General features: G+C 36.2%; 1 protein-coding gene across 1 annotated transcript in view; it reads left to right on the forward strand.

Annotated features, from left to right (window-relative positions):
• The window catches only part of LOC126811952 (filamin-B), a 54962-nt gene that overhangs the window by 10743 nt on the left and 18117 nt on the right, over positions 1-26102 (forward strand). The window contains exons 3-7 of the mRNA XM_050538037.2: positions 3402-3591; positions 5351-5416; positions 11616-11829; positions 20199-20307; positions 21679-21842. Of these exons, the coding sequence (XP_050393994.2) occupies positions 3402-3591; positions 5351-5416; positions 11616-11829; positions 20199-20307; positions 21679-21842 (743 nt within the window). The remainder of the gene's footprint in view (positions 1-3401; positions 3592-5350; positions 5417-11615; positions 11830-20198; positions 20308-21678; positions 21843-26102) is intronic.

Below are 26102 nucleotides of genomic sequence, written 5' to 3' on the forward strand. Positions count from 1 at the left end.
GAATTGGGGAGTCAAAAAACGAATTAAAGGCATTGGGGAATCATATCAAAAAACGAATTAAACTCCCTCTCTCTCTCTCTCTCTCTCTCTCAGTAATTCGCTTGCATTTAAGTAGTGGGAGGAGACCGGAGAACCTGGAGAAAACCCACAGGGTTGGGCAGATGACCCACCTGTCTTCCTGGCTGTTAACAGATAGAATAAAATTTTATTATATCCATCTTTGGCTCAGGCAAAAAAAAATACCTTTGGTTATGATGAACCACTCCCTCCTTGTTTTAAGCTGAATCAAAACTTTTCTTTCCTATATCACAGGCCTTACAAATTTTGGTATTTACAACAGTCCAAATCAGCATTATTATTTACAAATTAACTTTACTCAGAATAGAAAGAATTATCTCTGATAAGATAGTGAATAAAGGGAGATAATTTGTGTAGTTCTATTGATCTGATTGGTTATAGATAAAGATCAATAATTTAATTCTCGCCAGTAGATTATAAAATTCTGTTTGGCTGTAATCTGTTGTACAATTTTACAGTCTCTGTCATTGCAGTGATATTATACCACTACTCTATTTCACCGATTCAGCCCTCTAACGCTTGGTTGCATCACTCCCTTGCTTCATTGTCCTCTAAATGTAAATGTTATCACTGTTTTCTGTCTGAATTTTTTCTTTAACATATATTTGTATATAATTGTATACAATTATCAAACACAAAATGAATGTCTCCATCTTCAGCCAATTCAGCTTTTTCATATATTCAAAACCTATTACATGTTCTACTTCGTCGACCATCATTTGGGCATGGCTTGAACCGCTTGGTGAGAAAATCAAATTGATACAAATAATGTACAGGGTTATAAACATGAACATGGCTTGTATGGGGCTCCTGGTTGCAAGTGTCCCTGAAACCCTTGCATCAACAGTGAAAAGGTGACATATTCTGGTCAACGTCTGTCACATTTACACAAATGCAATTTGTTTGTGGTAGATATATAGATTTATTTGGTACAAACATATACAACCAATTAAGTACAATCTTTTAGAACTAATTTAAGGTCGGCTTTGATATTAAGATCATTGGCTAAACCATGTTCCTGAAGCAACGACCGCAAGTCTTACAACTTCTGGATAAGTTGTACATAGTTAAGACGAGATTAAGCCGTCTATTGAAGATAAGGCTACCTAGGCCTTGGATTAAAACCAACCTCATAGAAATAGTTTAATGAGAGATCATTTCCTTATTTTAATTTTTTAGAACTAATTTTGGGCCCCTGGCTGCGGCCCAGTCAGCCCCTCTTTAAGCCGGCCCTGGCGTTAGCGATGTTCATGTGAATATTATAATAATAATAATGTCATTTATATAGCGCTAGTCAGTGCCGGACTGGGCCCACCTGTCCACCTGTCCGTGACAGGTGGGCCTAAGCTCATTAAAAAAAGTGGGCCTATGCCTATAAAGAAATAAAAAATAAAAAAGAAAAAGATACTTTTAAAATTCGACAACAATTTACAGCCTAGATTAGTCGTTTGAGTCACAAATATCAATAGTCCACACAGAGTATGCTCATAGCACTTGTGATTCAGTTCTGTACAATAAAAGTTCAATACCAAGGCACCACTAAACATAACGTTTAAAAAAATATTTCTTCAGTAAGGTTTTGAATGTCCATAAGGATGGGCATTTTTAGGTGGATACGAAGATTGGTCCAGTATACTGCAGCAGTGTATTTTAAAGATCGGGCACCAAAAGATTTCAAGTTGTAATTAGGAATCGTATTATGCACATGTGTACGTCCTCACAAATTAGGATGTTGTATAACAAGAAGTAGGTTTGTCTGCCTCTCTGAAGATGTGCACATTAATATTATACATACACCTGCGGTCTGTCCTCACTTACCCTATTTCATATATCATTAAAATATAATATAAAAGAGTTTAAATAAGAGAGAGGTGAAAGGTCATGTGTAATTTTCAGGCTAAACCTAAAATACCCTGAAAACATTAAAGAAAAGTAAACTGTTTATTTCTATGAGAGTGTAGATTAAGATTGAAAAACAAATAAACACCCACGTCCAAATATTTCATACAGTCGACAATTCTAGAATAAGAGAGAGAGAGAAATGGAGTTTAACATCCGCTCAACCTAGACTAGGTCATTTCGAGACTAACACATGGTTCAATTTTATTTCAATAATTAGCTTGCCCATAGCAGTCTTTAGCTGTGGGAGGAAACTGGAGGACCTTGAGAAAACCCACGAGGTTGGACATGCGATCCTTTTCCTTGTCATGTACAAGCGTGGAATTGAAACCAATGACAGATTTTATGATCTAAACTATCCGGTCATCCAGCTTATAGTCATTTGGATGGGATGAAAAATTGAGGTTCCGTGTAAAAGAACCCTTGACAGTTGGAATTCGATATAAGATTAGGCTGTAGTGTAGATGTCCAGGCAAAATTTCCCTCATAATAGCACAATGTGTGGCTCATTGTGTCTTCATTAGCGCAGTGGAAGCAGAACAGTAGGACGTTAAACCGTATTTCATTTCATATTATTTGTCAATTTTACCCCCCCCCTTCACTGCTTGTACATAATTAATATATTGAGATTCATATGTTATTTCCATAATGAGCATGGTAAATGCAGGGCCCATGCCCAAAGCGTACCTAGAAGAATAACAGACAGATTGCCAAGAATTGAGTGAGGGGAGGGAGGCACAAATCCTACACCAGGAGCCAAACATGTCTCTAACGTACATTGAGCAGATGGCCTAGTTGATCGTTTGAGCCACAAAAGTTAAGAGATACATTATGTAAGAATTAGATAAAGAGCTAGCCATTCTTGCTATAACAGTTCAAAAATAGATCATATAAAATGAATAATTTGAAAATTTCATTCAAATTACTCTATTGCGAGGGAAGATATTAGCCTTTGAAGGTTTGACAAGATGTATGCAATAATTTCAACCAGCGAAGCTAAGTCTTGATCCTCCATTTTTAGATTAAATCAAAATATGTCTCAACCGTTCTAATCTATTTGATATCAAAGAAATCCGATGCCATCGAGAGTTGATTATGGTCTGGATAAGTTAATTAATGTCTAATTAATAATTTAGATAGCATTTCAGGCCTAAAGAAAGACCTGCAATCAAAGAAATCCGATGCCATCGAGAGTTAAGTTAATTAATGTCTAATTAATAATTTAGATAGCATTTCAGGCCTAAAGAAAGACCTGCAATAGGCTCATTTAGCTCTTGCATAATGTTTGTTTAAATAGGTGCAAACTGGAGCTAATTTGTTAGGGTTTGGATTGTCCTGATCAAAATGATGATGGGCAAAGCATTGTAAAGATTACAACTTCAACATAATTTGACCTTGACAGCTATGAATATTGTATATTTCAGATAGTACAGATGTAGTACGAGGTAATATTAAGTTAATCCTCTCGTTAATATGGCAGTTAGTCCTACGGTACCAGGTGGGATTATCAGCCGTACAACACAGACAGTGGTTCCTGAAATGGCTGAAGGCTGTCCTACCAGATGTCACCATCACTAACTTCGGTAGAGATTGGAACGACGGTATCGCTTTATAGTAAGTGAAATTCTTGTGATATGTCACTTTCTTTTACACAGGATGATTAGATAAGCCAACAAAAGTACACACAAAATAATTTGGTTTTAATTAAAAACACATTAGTTAGGAGTTTTATAAAGAGTTGGCCATTCTTGCTATAATAATTCAAAAATAGATGATAAAAAAAGAAAATGTTTAAAATTTCAGTCAAATTACTTTGTTCTGAACGGAATTGTCACTGTTGGAAGTCTACGAGAATTGGCGATCGTTTGATTGACAGATGATAACTCCACCCACATATTCTCAATTATCAAGTAACATGCTTAATGGCTATGGTAGCCTCGCTTGACAGGCCTTTCATCACCAGTTTCCAGTAGTGACATTAGCGACTTATGGTAAACGTTAGCTTGGTCCGCCATTTATTGATTTAATTTTAAATGGACGACTGTTCAAATCCAAACTGTATCCAAGCCATCCGTGGGTCTACAGAGTTGATTTTGAGCTTGTGGTGTAAATAAAGGTCTAATTAAGAATTTCTATAACATCTGAAGCCCAAATAAAGACTTGCTATAGGCAGATTTAACCCTTGCATAATGTATGTTTAAACTGACAAATATCCAGGAAAGCAGTTTACATAGGATTTATATTAGTGCTGGGTATTGCCACTACACTCACCATACGATACGTCGATTGCCATCGATTCAGATCACTATTTGGGAGCTAGGATACGATTCGTATCACGATTCATAACCAGGGCAATATTTACCAAGAAAACAACAGGATGTCGATAATTTTCAGTCCTGCTGATGTTGTTAAAATAAAACGGTTTTATATCACGATATGAATGTGCATCAAAATAAGGACCAAAACAATTGAAGAGTTTTTATGAAGGCTCTAGCTATTGATAATGAGTGACTTGGATAGTTAAGAGTGACAGGTTACTTATTGACATGACCAAAAAAACGTAAAAAAGATCGTTAAAAATCGATTCAGTGTCTTGCGATTCAATGCTGAATCATGAGAATGTGAATCGTGATATATCAATTCAACCAGATACCGTTCCAGTACTACTATATATAAGCCTATTTGCCAATCTTATTCTTATATCCTGAATAAAATACTGTTTTACACGAAATGAATGGCTCAATTTTAAATATGTTATATGAACTCTTAATTGGGGATGAAGTTGGATAGACATTTGTGATCATTGTGGGATGGGTATTGAGGTTTTTGGACCCAAAATTGGTTCCCATGCACTATTGATCTTCTTTTTGTTTTACTTGGGGGGGGGGGGGGGGAGGGGGAGATGCCTTCGAAAAAAGCATATAAATTAAGGTGTGGAGTGTAGTGGTGTTTAGAGGTTTTTATCATGTCTGGCGTGGGATTGAGAGAGATTTTTATCATGTCGGGGGTGGGGGTGCTTATTTACTTTATTTTTTATCATGTCAGGAGTGGGGGTTCTTAGAGTTTTTATTATGTCAGAGGTAGGGGTGCTTAGAGTTTTTATGTCAGGGTAGGGGTGCTGAGAGGGTTTTATCATGTCAGGGGTTGGTTTGTGCTGAGAGGTTTTTATCTTGTCAAGGATTTCATGGTGCTGACTGTTTTTTGGTTTTTTTGCATGTCGGGGTTTAGGACAGGAGTTTTTTTTTATCATATAGGGGTGGAGAGGTTAGGGGAGGTTTTTAACATGTCCAGGTGGGGTGGAAAGTTGTTGAGAATTATAACATATAATGAGTTCTTCATTATTGATTGACTGTTATTATTTATTTTATTTCAGTGCTTTATTAGAATTCTGTAGACCAGGTCTTTGTTCCAACTGGCCAAACATCAACAAACATGACAGGTAAAATGCATTTTTATACGCCCACATTGAAATGTGGTCGTATATTGTCGTCGCCCCGTCTGTCCGTCCGTCCGTCGTCCACAATTGCTTGTGGACGCTCTAGAGGCTAAAGTTAATATCCGATTGACTTTAGATTTATATACAGTGTGTAAGGCCATGAGGCGAAGAAGCCTATTGATTTTCAGCGATTTTCGATAATTACTGCCAGAGTTATGGCCCTTGATCACTTCAAAAAATCTTGTGGACGCTCTAGAGGCTAAAGTTAATATCTGGTTGACTTTAAATTTATACACAGTGTTTAAGGTCATTAGGCAAAGAAGCCTTTTGATTTTCAGCAATTTCCGATAATAACTGCCAGAGTTATGGCCCTTGATCGCTTCAAAAAATCTTGTGGACGCTCTAGAGGCTAAAGTTAATATCCGATTGACTTTAAATTTATACACAGTGTTTAAGGTCATGAGATGAAGAAGCCTGTTGATTTTCAGCGATTTCCGATATATACAGTTAGAGTTATGGCCCTTGATCACTTCAAAAAATCTTGTGGACGCTCTAAGAGGGTAAAGTTAATATCCGATTGACTTTAAATTTATACACAGTGTTTAAGGTCATGAGACGAAGAATCCTATTGATTTTCAGCGATTTCCGATAATTTTTGCCAGAGTTATGGCCCTTGATCACCTTGAAAAATCTTGTGGAAGCTCTAAAGGTCAAAGTTAATATCCGATCGACTTTAAATTTATACACAGTGTTTAAGGTCATGAGACGAAGAAGCCTATTGATTTTCAACAATTTTCGATAGTTACTGCCAAAGTTATGGCCCTTGATCACTACAAAAAATTATGTGGAAGCTCTAGAGGTCAAAGTTAATATCCGATTGACTTTAAATTTATACACAGTGTTTAAGGTCATGAGACGAAGAAGCCTGTTGATTTTCAGCGATTTCCGATAACTACAGCTAGAGTTATGGCCCTTGATCACTTCGAAAAATCTTGTGGACGCTCTAGAGGGTAAAGTTAATATCCGATTGACTTTAAATTTATACACAGTGTTTAAGGTCATGAGACGAAGAATCCTATTGATTTTCAGCGATTTCCGATAATTTTTGCCAGAGTTATGGCCCTTGATCACCTTGAAAAATCTTGTGGAAGCTCTAGAGGCTAAAGTTAATATCCGATTGACTTTAAATATATACACAGTGTTTAAGGTCTTGAGACGAACAAGTATATTGATTTTCAATGAATCTTTATGACTTGAACAGCTAAATCTATGATGTGAAAAGTTTCGTATGCTAAACGTTAGCATGGCGCAGAACTTTATAAAAACCGAACAAATTCTAATGGTTTTCTGATAATTACTTAATGAGTTGTTACTCTTAATCAGATTTTAATGTATTATAAATGTTTCATTACCGAAAAAAGTAAAAATATGCGACAACTCTTGTTGACTGCCCAGACGATATAGCTGCTGTGGGGGGGTATGTTTCGTTGCCTGGCAACCTATCTTATATATATTGATATATGGACCATTATAGTCAGGTCACGTAGGTTCATATTTACTTTTATATTGAGGCTCCTGGCTGCAGCCCAGCCAGCTCACCCCACCCCTTTAATTCAATCGTGATGAATACTGTTAAGACAAACTGTAATAATTATCAATACTTATTGTATTTATTGTAGGTGATATATTCAAGATAAAATTATCATTAGCCTTTTCTAGTAATAGTCACATAGCTTAGGTAAAAAATCATTCAAATTTTGAAAAAAACATAAAACTCTCCACCCCCCACTCCCTGTATGTAATGTCTAAATATATAACATGTAGACCAGACTTGTGTGTAGATATACAACAAAACAACAAGCCTGTTAAATATCTCTCTGGTTCTTCTATTGTAAGAAGTAATTTGAACTAGGAACGTGATAATAAAACTCTATTGTTATCATTCAGTCAAACCCCAAATAATATAAAAACCACCACTACACATTCCACCTTGACAACCTCTTTTAAAAGCTGGTTTACTATTTTAGTACGACATGGTAATAAAATGAAATGAAATGAAATGGGGTTTAACGTCCTACTATTCTACTCCAAACTGGGCTAATGAAGACAGGCATACGCCATACAGTGTGCTATGAGGGAAATCTTTCCCGGACAGCGGCGCTACGCCATGCTCTTATATCGAATTCCAACTGCCAAGGGATTACGTGCATGCGGGACCTTGGTTTTTTGTACCATCCGAATGACTAGACAGCTATCCTTGTCAGGCCCTCTGTCCTGCATCACTGGCAAGGTGACACCACGCCCGAAATCTGGACATGAAAATAGGTATTCTCTTATAGTCATCTAATGTAAAAACACATTAACAGTGTTTATGGGAACCAATCATTGGTTTATTTTATAAACACAACCTTTCTAAACGTATCCTCTTATGCGTAGCCTCATTGTTTACGTTCACAACAATATGGCACTTGTTCGCTCGATTATGAGAAAGTTTGCAAGAAATTGACTAGAAAAGAAGAGTCATACACACAAAAAGATGTCCTCAGTCAAAACAGGCAGTGACAAGTTGTTATGCTATGAAGCGTATTGGTCAATAAAATTAGCACAATCATCAAGGGAAGATAATTTGAATACGTGTCTCCACCCATGGATGAATCATTACCATTCGTATAAACACCAGAACACAATTTTTAAGGGAAAGAGCATCATTGTGTTTGATATAGTAAACTAGTGATTTTGTCCATTCAAAATTGAGAGAGAGACAGACAGACAGAGAAAGAGAGAGAGTTCATTCACCACAAAATAGATCATTTTGGGCCTCACATATGATTTAATTTCATTTCAATAATTCGCTTGTGCATAGGGGTCTTTAGCAGGGTAACGAGAGGACCCAGTGAAAACCCATCAGGTTGGACAGGTGACCCTACACCTTGTCACGTACAAGCGGGGAATCAAAACCACACCATTTGACAGAACTTAACCATTCGGCCACCCACTTTAAAATATGGCAGACCAGGACAAAATTTGAATAATATATTATATTTTAATGTAGCTCAAATATTATTCATAACTGTTGATGATGACATTTAATTTTAGATATCTTGGTTGTTTTTGTTGAAACCTAAGTTCTTTGTATAACTAGTTTAGATTAACTCAGTATGAAGTCCAGCCTTGAAATAAGCCAACTGTTATTCTGTCAGCTACAACTTGTATGGAGTACTTGCTTACTATAAAATATAATAAAACCAAGGACATCCCTGATAAAATGTGATCAAACCACCATTCTCTACTGAAGCAGAATAATAAAATCGCCTACTGGGCCTATAATGATTTAAATGTGAATACATGACATACTGTAATGAGGTGAGGCGTTTCTATAGAAGCACCAGGGGGTTATGTTTAACACCATGCTTGTTCATACATACCAGAATATTTTTTATTGTTCCTTACCACACAAAGAAGAATAAAACTATATATTTCTTATAAGGATCAGTTTTGTTGATATTCAAGTCCTGTTTCCACTTGTCATACACTGTTGGTTTGATCACTGGACAAGAAATGGGATGGGGTTTACCGTCCTACTTTTCTCCACGAGCGGGGTTAGGTGGCCTAATGGTTAACGCATGTGCATTGCATCATAAGGTCAAGTGGCGTGGGTTCGATTCCACACTTGTATGTGACAAGGAGTAGGGATGCCTGTCAACCTTGTGGGTTTTCTCCGGGTCCTCCAGTTTCCTTGCACTGCTAAAGACCCTAAAGGCTTAAAAATAGTACGAATTTGGGTTGAACCAGTTTCTCTTGGTGTAAGTTTACCTTTACTATCGGCCTTCATGTCTAAAAATCATGGGAACTGAAAAGAGCTCTCCTGGTATTGGAAAACATTTACCCCATGTCCGTGTGAATAGGTGGATAGTACAAGTTTGGGTTGAACCCATTTGATAGCCCAGTTCAGTGTGTACTGGTGGAGAGTACATTTCTTTCAGTGTAGGTTTAGCTTTATTGACTAAATACTCTATTCACTGTAGTCTATAGAACTTAATTTTACTCAATGACAATACAATGACAATAGGTTTAAAAAGACTGGTAGAATGGGGCTATACAAATCACTGTCCACTCCAATATAATGATGAAATTGTTGTCAATTTTTTTTTATTTGGTCATTTCGGGATGTGCCCATTTGAATAGGGACTTATCTTTATGTAGGAATATGTTTTGAGAAAAATAATTTTCACTTTTATTCACATTTATGAATAAATTCTCACTCCACAGCTGAAATATCTCTTTACATAAAGTGTACCCCACCAGCCTGGGGTAAATTTTGCGTACCCAGAGGCTATATTGCTGATTCTGAATATGTACATGACTTTAAAAAAATAAGAAATTGACACACAATAAAATAACATTGTTATGTGATGTCCTAAAACAAGAACACTTTTTGTTTGCAGCCAACCACAGATTGTTACAATATTTTATTCATTTTCAAATTTAGGGGCCATTATGTTTGTCATTGTTATTAGGGGATATGTTTATTCATAACTTCTAATACTAATACAATAACTAGATAAGAACGCCCATATGAGGACTTGACTCCTTTATAAGAACTCAATGTTTTTCTTCTGCAGGATTGAAGAAAAATGAATAGAAATGTCGACTGTAAAAAGATCAAATTATTCTAGCTAACTAAACATATTTAAGCCATGTGAAATTAAGCTTGTCTTTTCACATAAACGTCCCATAGAACTCTGACTTAGCAAATAAGGAAACAATGAGCCTTTAGAAGTATATATATATAATGTATACGGGTTTATATGGAGCAAATGTAGTATATATAATATATCTTCATGTATATCATATATACTCTTTATATTAAATGCTTTTATTTTTTGATTTTCTGTAGGTCTAAGATTTTTATCTGCTAATGTGAATAACAATAGGAATTATAAAAACCATTAAATTTCTCTTACCATCAAATGGGCACAAAAACAGACCCAACTTTTCTAGAGTAAAATTTTGCGTAGAATACGATGCCTCTTGGTAATCAGGCCGCCGTTGGGGCATTTTCGAGATATTCAATTGTTTTTTCAACTAGTTTCATCATGTATAACAAATGTTGTTAAACTAAATCGGGGAGATTTCGATTTGACCTCTGGGAACACTAAGAACAAAAGTGAATTTAGCAAGTTTACATTTTTATTGAAAGAGTGATTACTTTCGATCATTTTAAGCATGTTTTCATGATACAAGAATGGCTGCGCATTCACTTTCAGTGCAAAATGACCTCATTTGACCTTTGACCCCAAATATCTCGAAAACAGCCCAACTGTGGACTAATTACCACTCAGCATCATATTCTACGTAAAAGTTTACTCTAGAAAAGTTGGGTCTGGTTTTGTGCCCATTTGATGGACCCCGCCCCCCACTGCACTGAGCCTCTGGTCTATGATATTTAATTAAGAAAACAAAATCAAAATACAAGCTAGATAATCTCCCCGGCTTGGATTAAATCAGATTTAAACTAGGCCCATCAGGTGTCTCTGCTTTTGGACTGATATTCCTATGAGAGATTCATCTTTCACAATTCTAATTTGTTCACATGTACACCATATTTTTATGTCCTATCCAAACAACTTGTCAGCTTAAGTATATTGATGAACTGCCATAAATTGGTCACAATTATTTACACAATACCCATGAATGTAGCATATTTACCAAGGCAGTGGCGCTTGATACATTTTTAAGAGATCCGACGAGGATCTACTAAAAATACAGATGAATAAAATGGAATGGGGTTTAACATCCTACAGTAGTGTTTTCATCTAACTGTAACTGCCAAGTGTTTATTTACCTCTAGGTCCAAGTGTACATGTGACACTTGCATTTTTCGTACTGTTAGAAGGACTTGGTGCCTGACCCTCTCTTTTGCACCACTGACATGGGGAACCACATTAAAAAATCCCAAGGGACTTGTTTTTCGTCCAGGGACCTGCTGGTTAGTGAGTCAAAGCCCTACTTTCCCCTAGTATACTAAATGGGTGGGTGGGGGGAGAGAGAGAAAAGAGAGAGAGGGAGTTTAATTCATTTTTTAATATGACTCCCCAATTCCGAAATGGCTGTGATGACATCATGGTAAATTCATAGTTCCTGTTGTATGCTGTAACTTGTTTATAAAACTTTTCAAGACCTATTATTTTATATATTTCAGATTAAACAATTGTAGAAATGCTATGAAATTAGCTCGTCAGCATTTTGGTATCCCGATGGTTTTACGCCCAGATGATTTAGCCAGTCCTGATTTAGATGAAAGATCCGCCATGACCTATCTGTCTTATTTTATCAAGTATGGCGGCCCCGGTTACTCAGCAACGTTAGACAGATTACAGAATAGGATCAGAACAAAAATAATTACTAATTTTACGGTGAGTTTTGTTTGTACGTTAATCAAAACAAAAAGAAATTTAATTGAACTATATGTTAGTCCCGAAATGACCCAGTTTGTCTCGAGTGGATGTTAAATCCCATTTCTATCTTCACATATGCTTATGGCACCACATAAGGGTGGTGAGTACAGAGTTTTTTCCAGTGGCTGGTATTACGCAACTAGAAAATTAAAATTACCTGACAAACATACTGTAGACTGAGTTTATCTGAGATTTATCTCCTTTCATCATATGCCACTTAACAATCTAAGGTTCTTAGATATTTAATGAGAAATCACAGCTGCCATGCCTTGTGGTGGATGCCGGATATTTAGGATTTGTAACATATCTAGACCCAAACATAATATTCAATTCATGAACCCCCACCCGACTATCTGTACTGCAGTGTAGTGAATGAAATTTTGAAATGTGACTGGTAATTACTTAGGTGGGGAGGCCTGCACCCAAGGGCCACCCACTGTCCCCACCTCTATTCACCATTGGCCATGCCCAAACATTGCTGAGCCTCGCCATGAATACAATGTTAAAATATTTTCTCACAATGAAAGAAAAAATTGTTAAGATATTTTTTAACAACAACATTTGTTGTCAAATGGATATAAATAAAACACATCTTATAGTGTACGTCACGTAAACTGTCATACACAGCGTGTGAAGATGCATAATTCAATTTAATTTGAACAAACTTGTACAATATACATGCACTATAATGTATCTAATTTGGTCTATTTAGTCTATATATTGTAAGGGGGGTTGGGTGGCCAAATGGTTAATGCGTGCATGTTGGATCATAAGGTCTGTCATTGAGTCAAGTGTTCAATCCCTGCATTGGCCGAGAAAGTTCACCGGGATTTTCGACGTGGTTTCCCCTTGTCAGTGGTGCAGGATGGAGGGCCCGACAAGGACAGCTGTCTAGTCATTTGAATGGGACGAAAAACTGAGATCCCGTGTATACATTGGCATGCACGTAAAAGATCCCTTGGCAGTTGGAAAATCGATATAAGAGTATACCATAGTGCCACTGCCCGGACAAAATTTCCCTCATAGCACACTGTATAACCCAGTCGAAGCAGAACAGTAGGATGTTAAACCCCATTTCATTTCATTTCCTTTCATTTTGAGTAGGGCTGTACGATATTCTCAATATAGTCATTTATCGCGATATGGTATTTTCAGACCCAACTACGATATCATGTGGCCAAAAATCATCGATATAGTGGTTTATCGAATATCACCAAAAACTTCAGATATCGAAAAAAATTATCATAAAAATAGATAATAAATACACTATACAGCAGTGGAAATTAGCCGACGGCAATAAACTATAATAAAACTAATGTTTTGAGAATCGTTAAATGTTGAAAACACTTGCGCAGTGTCCGCAGCCGTTTTTCACTGCATCATGTATGCGTTACTTTTACTTTGTTTTTAGTCGACAATAAATTGTCAGTTGTTACTACATGTAAAGCTTAGGCCTACTAAACCCCTGAAATTTCCCACTACTGCGGCTAATTACCAGGCTATAAATAGGTTGTCATATTTTCAAAAAACGAATATTTTTAGAAAACTCTACAAAACTTAATTTCTGAAAGCAAGAATAAAACTATCTATAAATAGATTACTGTCACTGTTAGGCCAGGAATACCGCAGCCAAGCAAATGCTTGAATGGAAGATAGTCCGGATCATTTAGTATTTGTTAAACTGTTTGAACTTACAATACAAGACTTGAAGACCGCACCTACGTACTTCCGCTGCAGGTGATATTTGAGAATTTTCTTACACAAGGTCACAAGCAGAAGCTTTTTAAACACCAGTGGTTGTATTTAATTTTTATCCAAAAAGGATGTTGTTTTGTTCATTTTAATAAATCTATATTATAAAAAAAGCAAAGTTTAAAGTGTATGAATAAAGCAATTCTTACCCACACTGTAATCAGCTTTAATGCATTTATATTTAATTTATTTAATAGCAAAGTGACATTATTATTAAATATCGTGATATTTGACTATATCGTTGAAAAAAAACCCTTTTTGCAATATCGTACAGCTCTAATTTTGAGTCAAGTTGCGAGTATATGGTTCTACAACATGTATCTTGTGTAATTGATGCTGGTCTAAGGAACCCTAGTTTCAGGCTGTCTAGCAGAGATATACCAGTATGAAGTATTAACTCTTTTACACAAATTATCCTTATAACAAAAAGGCTGAACCAAAGGGGTTTCCCCAGTTTTGGATTGATAGTTTTAACGCTAATTGGAATGATAGTTTTAACGCTAATGATAGTTTTAACGCTAATTGGAATGATAGTTTTAACGCTAATTGGAATGATAATTGGAAAGGATATCCGCTGGCTAACTAATTAGGTCTGGGTTCGATTCCAGTGTTGGCTGGGAAAGTTCTTCGGGATTGTCTGGTGTCTGGTCTGACACGGAACAGGATTCCATGTACTCATTGGCATGTGTACCACTACCCATTGCTCAAATATGGAAAAGCAAAACCGCCAAAAGCTTACATCAAACGTGTGACACATTCCCTGCTACACATCATTTGTTACAGCCTTGATCCTCTAGGTTTGACATCAGTGCACATCAGTGCACAATTTATACCTCATACATTTAATTTTATCACTATCCATATATAGTTTTAATAAATCTTGCATCTGTTAAAAACTCATCATGTGACTTGCACAGAGCTCAAATTTAGTGTCATAGTGTTTAGAACATATTAGAGAGCATCGTGACATAATATCATTTCTTACATAATTTAATAACATATAGTAGACAAGGTTTTTTTGTTCACAAATGGATAATCGAGATTATGTTTTTTATTGTACCCAAAAATAGATAATCAAGATTATGTTTTTTTATCGTACCCGGCTTTAGTAATGATGATCAAGTCTAGGCCTAAAATTCAATCACTAATATCTCAGTTCAGAGTGGAGCAATTTGCCTGAAATTTTCAGCATATTCCCTTTACATTATCTAGTTTTTAACTATTATAGTGAGAACTGTCAACTCTTTACCTAATCTTCCATAATGCCCCTTTAAGCATTCTGAGTATTATAATTAAAGAATATGTTGAAAAGATATAAAATATATTGAATGAGGTTATTTAATGAAGGTAATAGAAATATTGACATAGTGCTAGGCTTGTTGTTTAAATGGGTTTAAAGATAAAGAGATGTGTCTCGTATTGAGAGATGTAACAAACACATGCGAACACGACTCTATATAATTCTATATCTATTCACGTTGAATTTAAATATACATCACTATACTGACTGTTCAAATATATACACTGGTAAAATACTTGCTGGTTAAAGAGACAATGACACAATATATATAAATGTAAACAAAGAGGGCGGGGACCCTTTGGGACTAAAATTTTTCGTTGGGAAAGTTCTTAAAGTGTGAATCCATTTTGATTGAAATACTTTTCAAAAGACGTATTTTTGTCACTATTGGGATCAGTATTGAAAAGCTCAATTATTTGAATCGTAACATTTATAATAAACTAGGTTTATAACACAGCTAAAGGCAATTTGGGGGTGGGGTAGAAATATCGGAAGGGGATCTTGTCTGGGGAGTCTTAACTATCACTATACTTACTTTTCAAATATATAGAGGAAAAAAAGTTGCTACTTAAAGAGACATTAACCCTAAACCAGGGCTATGGACGACTTAAGTCGATCTTCCAGGTGGGGTGTTGGGTGGTGGATCGCAGATATTGGAATGGAATCTTGCCTAGGTACTAGCTGAGGAGTCTTAAACATCACTATACTTAAAGTTAAAATATTTACAGTGGAATAGAGGAAAAAAATCTATTATAATATAGGGCTATGGAGGGCTAAAATCGATTTGAGGTTGAGGGGGAGGGGGGCGTCGTTGGGTGGAATCTTGCCCGTGTAGTAGCTGGAGTCTTAAAGTGCCTGCACCAGTCCATCTCCCCACAACCCATATCTATGGATGGCTAAAATCAATTTTAGATTGGGGCCCATTGGGTGGTGGCACAGTGTTTGGAATGGGATGTGGCTTGTGTAGTCCACCAGTCCAGCTTCCCAACACCCATGTCTATGGCTGGCTAAAATCAATTTTGGATTGGTGGCCATTGGATGGTGGCACAGTTATTGGAATGGGATGTGGCTTGTGTAGTAGCTGGGGAGTCCACCAGTCCAGCTTCCCACCACCCATGTCTATGGTTGTGCAAACCTGCCCATACATAGAAATATGGAACATTTTATATTGTACACAAAGAAAAACAGGAATGCAATATTTGGTTGATAAGAATTTGAATTACAAAGAGGGGATATGACTATGCAGACTATGAAATCTACGTCTCACACCATCAAAATACGCCAGCATTTTTTACTTATCATGAGTAATTTATTTCTATTTTATTTTCTTGTGTGGTAGGTGGGGACCATGATATAATGACCCCCTCCCCCCCACACACACACCTTCTCTGCCTAATACTAACAGATTAGGCTAGATAGAGAGTAAGATATTTCGGACTATCCTTTGTTTAGATTATCTAACCACATTGTGTATATAAAACTTGAATATCGTCAGTGCATCTCTTTAACTCACCCAAATTTAGGGATTGTATGCAAACTATATCGGTGTTATCGGTACGATTCATCCCTATTCTTCTCAGTCTTAACTGAAATGAAAGCAAAATAACAGACAGGTCCCAGAACACCGAGTGGATAGACATCAAAATCATATATAAAGTGGATTTTATAGGAGTAGTTAATCACATTGGATAGTGTATTTATTTTTTTTTCCAATCAAAATCATAAGAAAGTGGATTTTATAGGAGTTTTACCAAATATATATTTAGTTAAAACCCATAGGATTATTATTAAATCTGTAACATTGGATTATTAATAAATTTGTGAAATTGGATTATTGATAAATTTGTGAAACGGATTATTAATAAATTTGTGAAATTTGATTTTAAGTCAATTAGTGCAACAAGATTTTAAGTCAATCTATGAAATTGGCTTTTAAGTCATTCTGTGAAATTTGATTTTAAGTCAATCTGTGAGATTTGATTTTAAGTCAATCTGTGAAATTTGATTTTAAGTCAATCTGTGAAATTGGTTTGACATCAATCAGTGAGATTGGATTATAAGTAAATCTGTGAAATTGACTTTTAAGTAAATTGGATTATAACTCTAATAGTATAAACAAAGTATTGGATATTATTTAAAGGAAGAATTTTACAAATCAGGTAAATTCCACATAAGATTAACAAACCTGTTATCTGTCCTTTGATTGCTTTTTTGTCTATTTGTAATTATTTTATCAAAGGATATATATAATTTTGTAAACAAACGCTCCTAAAGAATGATGGCTGTTCTGTTCGGACCTTCATCAAGTAGGCTTTGAACTCATAAATCTGAAAATTTGTTCAGTTTCAAATGAACTCCAGAGCATGAATATTATGTCAGGGCAGACTGAACCCTTAGAGTTCTGGTTTTCGTCAAGTTTGATCTGAACCCTAGAGTCCAGGTTTTTGTTGAGTTTGATCTGAACCTTACTTGGAGTCCTGGATTTTGTCAACTTTGATCTTAGAGTCCTGGTTTTCGTCGACTTGGATCTGAACCCTAGTGTCCTGGTTTTCATCGAGTTTGATTTGAACCCTAGAGTTCTGGTTTTCATCTGAACCCTCGAGTCCTGGTTTGTGTTGAGTTGGATCTGAACCCGTAATGTCCTGGTTTTCATCAAGTTTCTGGGCGTTACTGATGGTGGCTCGTTCTCTAAGATGTTGGCTCACTAACCCGAAGGTCCCATGATTGATCCCGACGTTGGCCGAGAAAGTTCATCAGGATTTTCTGTCATGGTTCCCCCCTTGTCAGTGGTGCAGGATAGAGGGACTGGCAGGGGACAATGTTGGCGTGCCCATAGAAGAACCCTTAACAGTTGAATTCGATATCAAAGTAGATCGTCTTCATTAGCCCAGTCGGTGCAGAACAGTAGGAAATAAACTCCTTTTCATTTCATTTGCGTTATTAATTATTTTGATAAGGTGTGTAAATATTTGTAAATATGTGATGTGCTGTGTAATGTTTGTAAATCTGGACACGCTTTCATTAGTGTTTGTTACTTTGATTAGTGTTTGTTATGTATATACCTATGGCTTCCTTTTTCTGTATATAAATACTTAAGTTTTAAACATATATGTTACCATTTGCTTGATAAAGACTAGAGTATCATCGTCGAAATGTTGCATGTTAATAAACCAGTAATTGTTATTCCATAAATAGTGTTAGTGTGTTCTGTGATGTCTTCTTCCTACTTAATTGGTGCAAGGGAAATTACCTTTGGCTCATTTAGTAGAGGTGTATGGATTTCCTGGAGGTCAAAGGTTAGAGCCCGTTGTTGGCTGAGAATGTTCATCAGGATTTTAAGGCGTGGTTTCCCAATTCATTGTATGGATTCAAGGCCCGGGGTTGTGAGTTCAATTCCGAGCATGGTCTTCGAGGGTGGATATAGATTATTCTAACTAGTTGATATAGATGAATAGAATATTGAGGGTGGGTATAGATGTTATATGATAATGATGTATACATTACACAAGGGTGCGACACAATTATATAAATTCACAAGCTACTTGGGAAGGGTCATGCTATTTATAAAGCAATTTAAACAAGCAATTTGGATGATGGCATGTAGCTAGGTCATATTATTTATAAACTAAAACAAACAATTTTGACAATGGAATGTGGAGCTTCATGAATGTGTTTTTGAATTAAGTTATTAAAAATGTTCAAGAATGTCTTTTAAAAATGTCAGTGAATGTGTTTTTGAAATAAGTTATTCCAAATGTCCACTCTCGTTAGTTTATCGACCTTCGATCTAAACATGTCGTTAGTTTACCGACCCCAGATCTAAACATCGCGTTAGTTTACAGACAAAGGTGATTATGGTCCTTACAAGGAACATGTTAAGACATTTGATTGGTCTCAGGAAGGTTGGATGGCCGAATGGTTAGCATGTGTGCGCTTTATCATAAGATCTGTCATTGAGTTAAGTGGCGTAGTTTCGATTCTCTAGTTGTACGTGACAAGGAGTAAGGTCGCCTGTCCAACCTCATGGGTTTTTTCTGGGTCCTCTGGTTCCCCCCACTGCTAAAGACCCTTACGAGCAAGCGAATTATTGAAATAAAATTGAACCATACGTTAGACCTGAAATGACCTAGTCTGTGTTGAGTGGACATTAAACCCCATTTCTCCCTTTCTCTCTCTCTCTTATCTAGTTTAATGTTGATTTTGTTTTCTTAATTAAATATCAAATAATCAATTTGAGTACATATTAGCCTGGATTAAGCCATGAAAAATTAAATATTTTAACGAAAAATGTAAATGGTGGTCAGGACTCTTTAACATAGGAACTAATTGAAAAAAAAAAAGTCATTTTTATCAAGACCTGCTGCAAGATGTGAAAATTAAATTTGCTTTGTCTTAGTCAAAAATGGGTGTCAATGTTCACACCTGTAGCAATATGTTGATTTATATTTTCAGACAATAAATCATGGGACAGTCACTTTAATTACTATCCAGACAATAAATCATAGAACATTTCCTTTAATTATTGCCAAGACAATTTTAAAAATGTCCGACACAACTATTGCCTCGGGCTTTTTATTTATGATTATTTATTTTTTTATAATACTTCAAAATACAATTGATGAGAGTTTTATGTGTTTTGTTCTATGTTCGTACTGGGTGACACAATCTTAACACGTTAACGTTAGGTACATATGTGACATGGGCGTCTGCTTGTAAATACATACACACCTTATGTTTTAAACCTACAGAAAACTTTTTGTTTTGTTTATCGATTGTTTTAGTGAAATTCTGATGACTCTTTTGTTGATTTTAGATTTTATGCTAATGATTTGATTAGTCTATCTGAGACTGTTGCTATAGTTACCGATTGTTATAGGATTATCTGTGTGGGTAGGCTATGATGTGTATAGTTTAAAGTTTTTATGAAATGGAATCGTTTAATCTCCGAGGATTAGCAACAAAAACATGGAATATAGACTATTGAATTACTTTCACGTTATATCTGGGCGTATTTGTGAATTATTTTGTGACTTTAACAGAATATGGGGATGTCAGATGAATTAAATGGTCTGCTACATAAGAATTATTTTAACGTCTGTTTCGCGTTACTCAATAACAAATCAGTTCCGCCCCGTTTCCAAATATGAAAACTTTTAGAAGTGTGATATTTCCCAACATATTTAGTGGCTCCTTGTCGTAGATTTTTGGCGCAAAAATGTCTGTAGCTGATTCCAGTTCTCTGTCAGAAATTGACCTTGACCTTTTTACTCCACAGACGGACTGGCATGATGGTGAGGCATTAGCAGAATTAGTGTCGAACTCAGGAAAAAATTTACCAGATTTACAAGATGAAATTGGATTACCCGTGGAACTTATTAGAAAAAGTGAGTTGGTTTCATTTATCTAATTCTTAATGTCTGTTCATCTTTCGGGAGCCACGGTGGCTAAATGGGTAAGATGCTGGCTCGCTAGCCTGGAGGTCACGTTTTCGATCCTTGCATTGGCCGAGAAAGTTCATCGAGATTTTCTAGCGTGGTTTCCTCATGTCAGTGGTGCAGAACAGAGGGCCTGACAAGGACAGCTGTCTAGTCGTTAGGATATGATGAAAAAACGAGGTCCCGTGTATACGTTGGCTTGCGCATAACAGATCCCTTGGCAGTTGGATTATATGAGTAGGCCATAATGCTACTGCCCAAACAAAATTTCTCTCATAACACAGTGCATGGCGTATGCCCGTCTTCATTACCCCTGTTGGTGCAGAACAGTTGGATGTCATCAAACACTAATTACATCATACAAGGTTGACTTATTTCTTAACTCATCTCAATTTCAACCAATTATGTTTTAAAATTTGGGCTATGGGCCCGAGAAGCGAAAATGAAAGTTTGTTCAGAGGAAAGAATGACTTGCACGTATACTAATGTAGGACATTATGCCAACAGAGTTTTCTAACCCTAAAGCCCCCATCAGACCAAAGCATTATCTAACGCGACTCAAGTTAATTTGAGTCTCATTGTAAAGCTGGAGAAGGTCATCCTAGATCGCGAAGGTTGCCGTTAGGTCTTGTGAATTAGGAGTAGGTCTTGTTGAAAAGGCATCTAATCGATCTCTTCACAACGAGTGACCGTGACGGTCCAGGTCGTTCTTGGGTAACATTGGGAGTCTGGGACTGATCATGTTGCATCACATCGGATTGTGTTCGGTCGTGTTAATGTCTGATTGGATTGCCTTGATCGTGTTGTTTGATTGTATCAACATCATGCAGATACCCAGCCTGTCGATCCTGGAGACTGGTGGAAGCAAGTTTGTACTGCGATTATACGTGACCTGCTAAAAATATGAGTCTCCTTGGATCGGCAAACTTTTTAGGTCTAGTCTGTGCATATTCTACTCTATGCACAATACAAAATACAAGCCATATTCCTGATCATTTTATACTATTCTACAGAGGTTATCAAGGTCTTGTTGGATCTGGACTGGAGCGTTGATTGTGTTGAGGTCAGATGTAGATCCAGTTAACATGTATCCTGGGGTGATACGCTTCTCTCACGATCCAACACGACCTCAACAACCTGGTAACCCAAGTCCCTGTGTTTGCCTGTCTTCATTAATCCATGCAGAAAAGTAGGACGTTAAACCCCATTTCATTTAGTTCCATATTTAATTTCCATGTTTATCTTGTGATTGCCAGGTATTATTATAGGTATTTATTTGTATTGCCAGGTATTAATGTAGGTATTTATTTGTATTGCCAGGTATTAATGTAGGTAAATATTTGGGCGTGGAATCAGTTTTAACGGCTGAAGAAATCACAGAGGAAACACGAGAACATCTGGGAATCATGACGTACGTCTCACAGTTTCTACCCCATTCAGAATATACACAGACTATTAATTATCATGATGTCTCCTTTAATAGGGTAAGTTATCATTTTCTAGTACCACTTATCTTTGATAGAACACCCACTACCCCGAGTACCCTCTCTCTAATATAGCAAGTTGCTCTAGAACACCCAATATTACTTTACAACTATATAACAAATTACTCTAGAACAATACCACTTCACTTTGACATAGCAAGTTACTCTAGAACACACTCTACCTTTTTTTCTAATTACTCTAGAACGCCCAATACCAGTTATCTTTGTTATAGAACGTTACTCTAGAACACCCAATATCATTTTGTTTCTAATTACCACTTCACTTTGATATAGAAAGTTACTTTAGAACACACAACACTACTTATCTTTAAAGGACAATATTGGTGTCCGCCATATCACATATGTGATAGAACTAGTTAAACACGTTCCAGATATCATTTTAACAGTACGATAAATGCGTAACGATGATTTGAAGAAACGGGAAGTGATGCAAAAAATGCAAAACATGAGTTATCCTTATATACAACTGACTGAAGTGACGAGTGATAAGTTGTTATATAAAACTGTGAGAGGATATCTGACAATTCATAAAAGGAATTGACTGTCACTAGATAAGAGAAAATAAAGAAAATAGAAAAAGTCTGTATATTACCATGTTTTTATTAAGTATAGAATGAAAAAAAAACAAGGGAATGTATGGGCAATTTACTCTTAGACGTTAAACTCCATTTCCTTTCATTTCATATTTTATATACCATAATTGAATTACGAGAAAGATTTAATACAATAAGTAGTCTATATAGATAACAGGGACCTAGCTAGAAGAATATCTGAGAATATGATACCAGAGACTATTGTCGAGGTAGACTTAGTTAGAAGAATATATGAGAATAAGGCCCTACCAATTAGTTTTATAAAACCTCTTCGGAAAGAAGAAATCGAATTAAAAAAATATATGGTTGGCCTTCTCAAAATATTTTAGTTCCAAATTTGTAAGTTTTTGAATTTTAAACTAAACACCATACACAAGACTTGAGTTTATTTATTTATTAAGACTCTGAACAACTAACAAGTAATTTAGTTTGGCCTAAGAAAATGGTTCAGAATCAGGAGAGAGGGCATATAGACTATGCCTGTTCCTCAATCCATTTCTATTTTTGAATAAGATATTGTTTAAAAAAAATTATCTCGACAATAAGCAGTTGACATACAAATCAGTACATACATACATACATGGGACACAAAACCCTAAGAGCTAAATATGAAATTTGTTTTGGCCTTTGAAGAATATCTAAGAATATATCTCAATGATAAGTAATTGACATACATACATACATACATATACAACAAGTTGAACATAACTATGAATCATAATATCCTACAACTTTTTCTTTTATTGTCTGGTATGAAAATACCAAAATAAATTTATATTTATAAGCAGATCTATTAACAAATCATTACTACAGTAAAAATGGGCGACTATCAAAATGTCATTAAGTAGACCATAGCTGCCATGCAACCCCTGATCCCCACAATGGGAGGTCAAACTGTTTTAAGAGCTACAAAAAAAGAAGCGACCCTAGCAAGTTTTGATTTCTGTTGAAAGAAGAATTGGGTAATAAAAGATTTAGAGGGATTGCCAACCTGTTCGGGGACATTGTTCTCCTAAGCTTTTACTCTTGAGGTAGTTACAGTTACAGAACTACTCAGTCAGTGATAAATCGACTTTTTGTCCGATTTCATTTCTGTTTTAACTCTACGTAGTTTAGTTGTGTGTTCTGAGACAATGGATTTGTTCTGTGAAACTAAATTTTCTGAGTGACGGACGTGTTCCAACATGGCCATCTACCTCAAACGCTTCTCATTACGATTGTGTGGAATAAATTCGAACGATTTTAAAAGCTGATATTTTAGGATTTATAAAATGTGTTTGTGTTAATGTCCTGATTTCTTGGAGAATCAAATTCTGTTTTGATTTATTTGTGATTTGACAGAAATCGTCCTCACCTTAGATTTAAAAAGGTGCTATTTTTATATTAAAAAGGACAAACTTTGATTATTTGAAATCAAATTATCTCATCACAATGTCGTCAATGTATTCAAAGCGAGGAAGTATGGAAAGTGTTTTCAGTGCATCTGACAGTCAGATGATACCAAGACGACAGGTTACGTTCAATGATTCCACTTCATCTTACGATGCGAGTGGAATGATGGATTCTATGAATTCGTCTTCATATGAGGCCAATCGTTCCTATCGAATATCACAAAGGTCTCAAAAGGTATTTTATATAAAAAAGTTTGTTTCGTTTTCTCTCAGGTCTTTTCTTTTTGCATTGATTTTGATAAAGGCACACAATTTGGATTGAGAAGGCCGTTTAATTTTATAAATGACATGTCACATAATATATGAAATTATACATTATGTGAACAATTATAAATAGAACAATATAAAAGGGGAAATGAAATGGGGTTTAACGTCCTACTGTTCTGCTCCTACTGGGCAGTGAGCTATAAGAAATTTTGGCTTTGGCTGAGATAGTTCATCGTAATTTTACGACATGGTTCCCCTTTGTCAGTGGTCAAGACGGAGAGCCTGACAAGGACAGCTGTCTAGTCATTCGGATGGGATAAAAAACCAAAGTCCTGTGTTTACATTGGCATGCATATGAAAAGATCCCTTGGCAGTTGGAATTCGATATAAGTGTAGGCCATAGCAGGGCAAACTTTCCCTCATAGCACACAGCATGGCATACACCAGTCTCTATTATCCCAGTCGGAGCAGAACAGTAGAATGTTAAATCCCATTTCATTTTGGGGGGTTGGATGACCGAATGGTTAGCACGTGCAAACTAAACAATAACATTAACACAGTACATGAATAGTTTAAGATAACCATTCTACCTGTCTGCCACAACAGCGGCTGATCTCGGGTGAATCCACTCGCTGGTCTCTGCTTCTCTCTTCCTCCCGTCGCTCAGTGTCTTGTCATTGAGTCAAGTGGCGTGGTTTCGAGTCCAGACTTGCATGTTACAAGAAGTAGGGTCGCCTGTACAACTTTCGTTTCCTTCCACTGATACAGACCCCTTCGCACAATAATTGAACTGTATGTTAATCCTGAAACGACCTTGTTTGTATCTAGTCGATGTTAAACCCCATCTCTCTTTCTCTCCATCCTGCACAACTAATAAAGGTGGAACCATGCTGTAAAATCCTAAATATCCTTAGCCATCACCAGGATTGTACCCTGGGTCTCTCTAGTTAGTGAACCCACACCATACTTAATGGTGTCATCGTGGTTCTAGTTAGTGGACCAACACTATACTCATCGTGTTATCATTGTTCTAGTTAGTGAACCAACACTATACTCATCATGTCATCATGGTTCTAGTTAGTGAACCCAACACCAAATGCATCATGTCATCATGATACCAGTTAGTGAACCAACACCATACTCATCATGTTATCATGGTTCTAGTCATATTCCTCGCAGTGTTTCGTTTGATTAAACCTAATCCCACTCAAGCACTGCTGTAACGAAATCATATTTCTGTTCCAAATTATGACTGGTCAATAGTCCGATTAACATCCAATGCCTAACTGCGTAACAATGTCGTTCGGGTTTAAACAGAGCTCGACATTGTTTACATAAGGTTACGTCATGACTCACGAAATATTTGCACACGATTTACACAGTGCATAGCAGAATAATGCAGAAAAATTAATTGCGTGACAAACGTGGCTATCAACGGTTACAATGTGAACGCTACTGCTTGGAGATGAACAATATACTTTCATCGTTTTTAATACCTTAAATCACTGTCCAAAGTTTTTGGGAAGACCCCAGATTAAACGAAGAGCTGTCATGCGGCTGTACTTGGGATATATTTGATTAAACAGGAAGAATAGACACACTCCCTCAAAAGCTCAAGTATCATAAGTCAATTCAGCAATCCAGAGAGATTTCTTGGGCCATTGCTTCTGGAATATGGGTTCTAGTTAGTAAACCAACACTATACTCATCGTGTCATCGTGGTTCAGGTTAGTGAACCAACACCAAGAGAAATTTAATCTGGGGAAAAATGAGATTTTATAATACGTAGATTAATCTAGATGAGTTTTTAAAAAAGGAGACTTAGTAAAAAAAACAAACGTGGGAGGTTTAATTCAGAAATGGGAAGATATAGATCAGTAAAAAGAGAAAAAATTAAATGAAATTACAATGAATTGCCCTGATATAGGATCTTTAGTATAACACTATTAGGAGTATCCTTGTAGACCTTGTCCACATCCTGTCCTCCC

Source organism: Patella vulgata, chromosome 1 (genome assembly GCF_932274485.2).
Source record: "Patella vulgata chromosome 1, xgPatVulg1.2, whole genome shotgun sequence".
Taxonomy (NCBI): Eukaryota; Metazoa; Mollusca; class Gastropoda; family Patellidae; genus Patella; species Patella vulgata.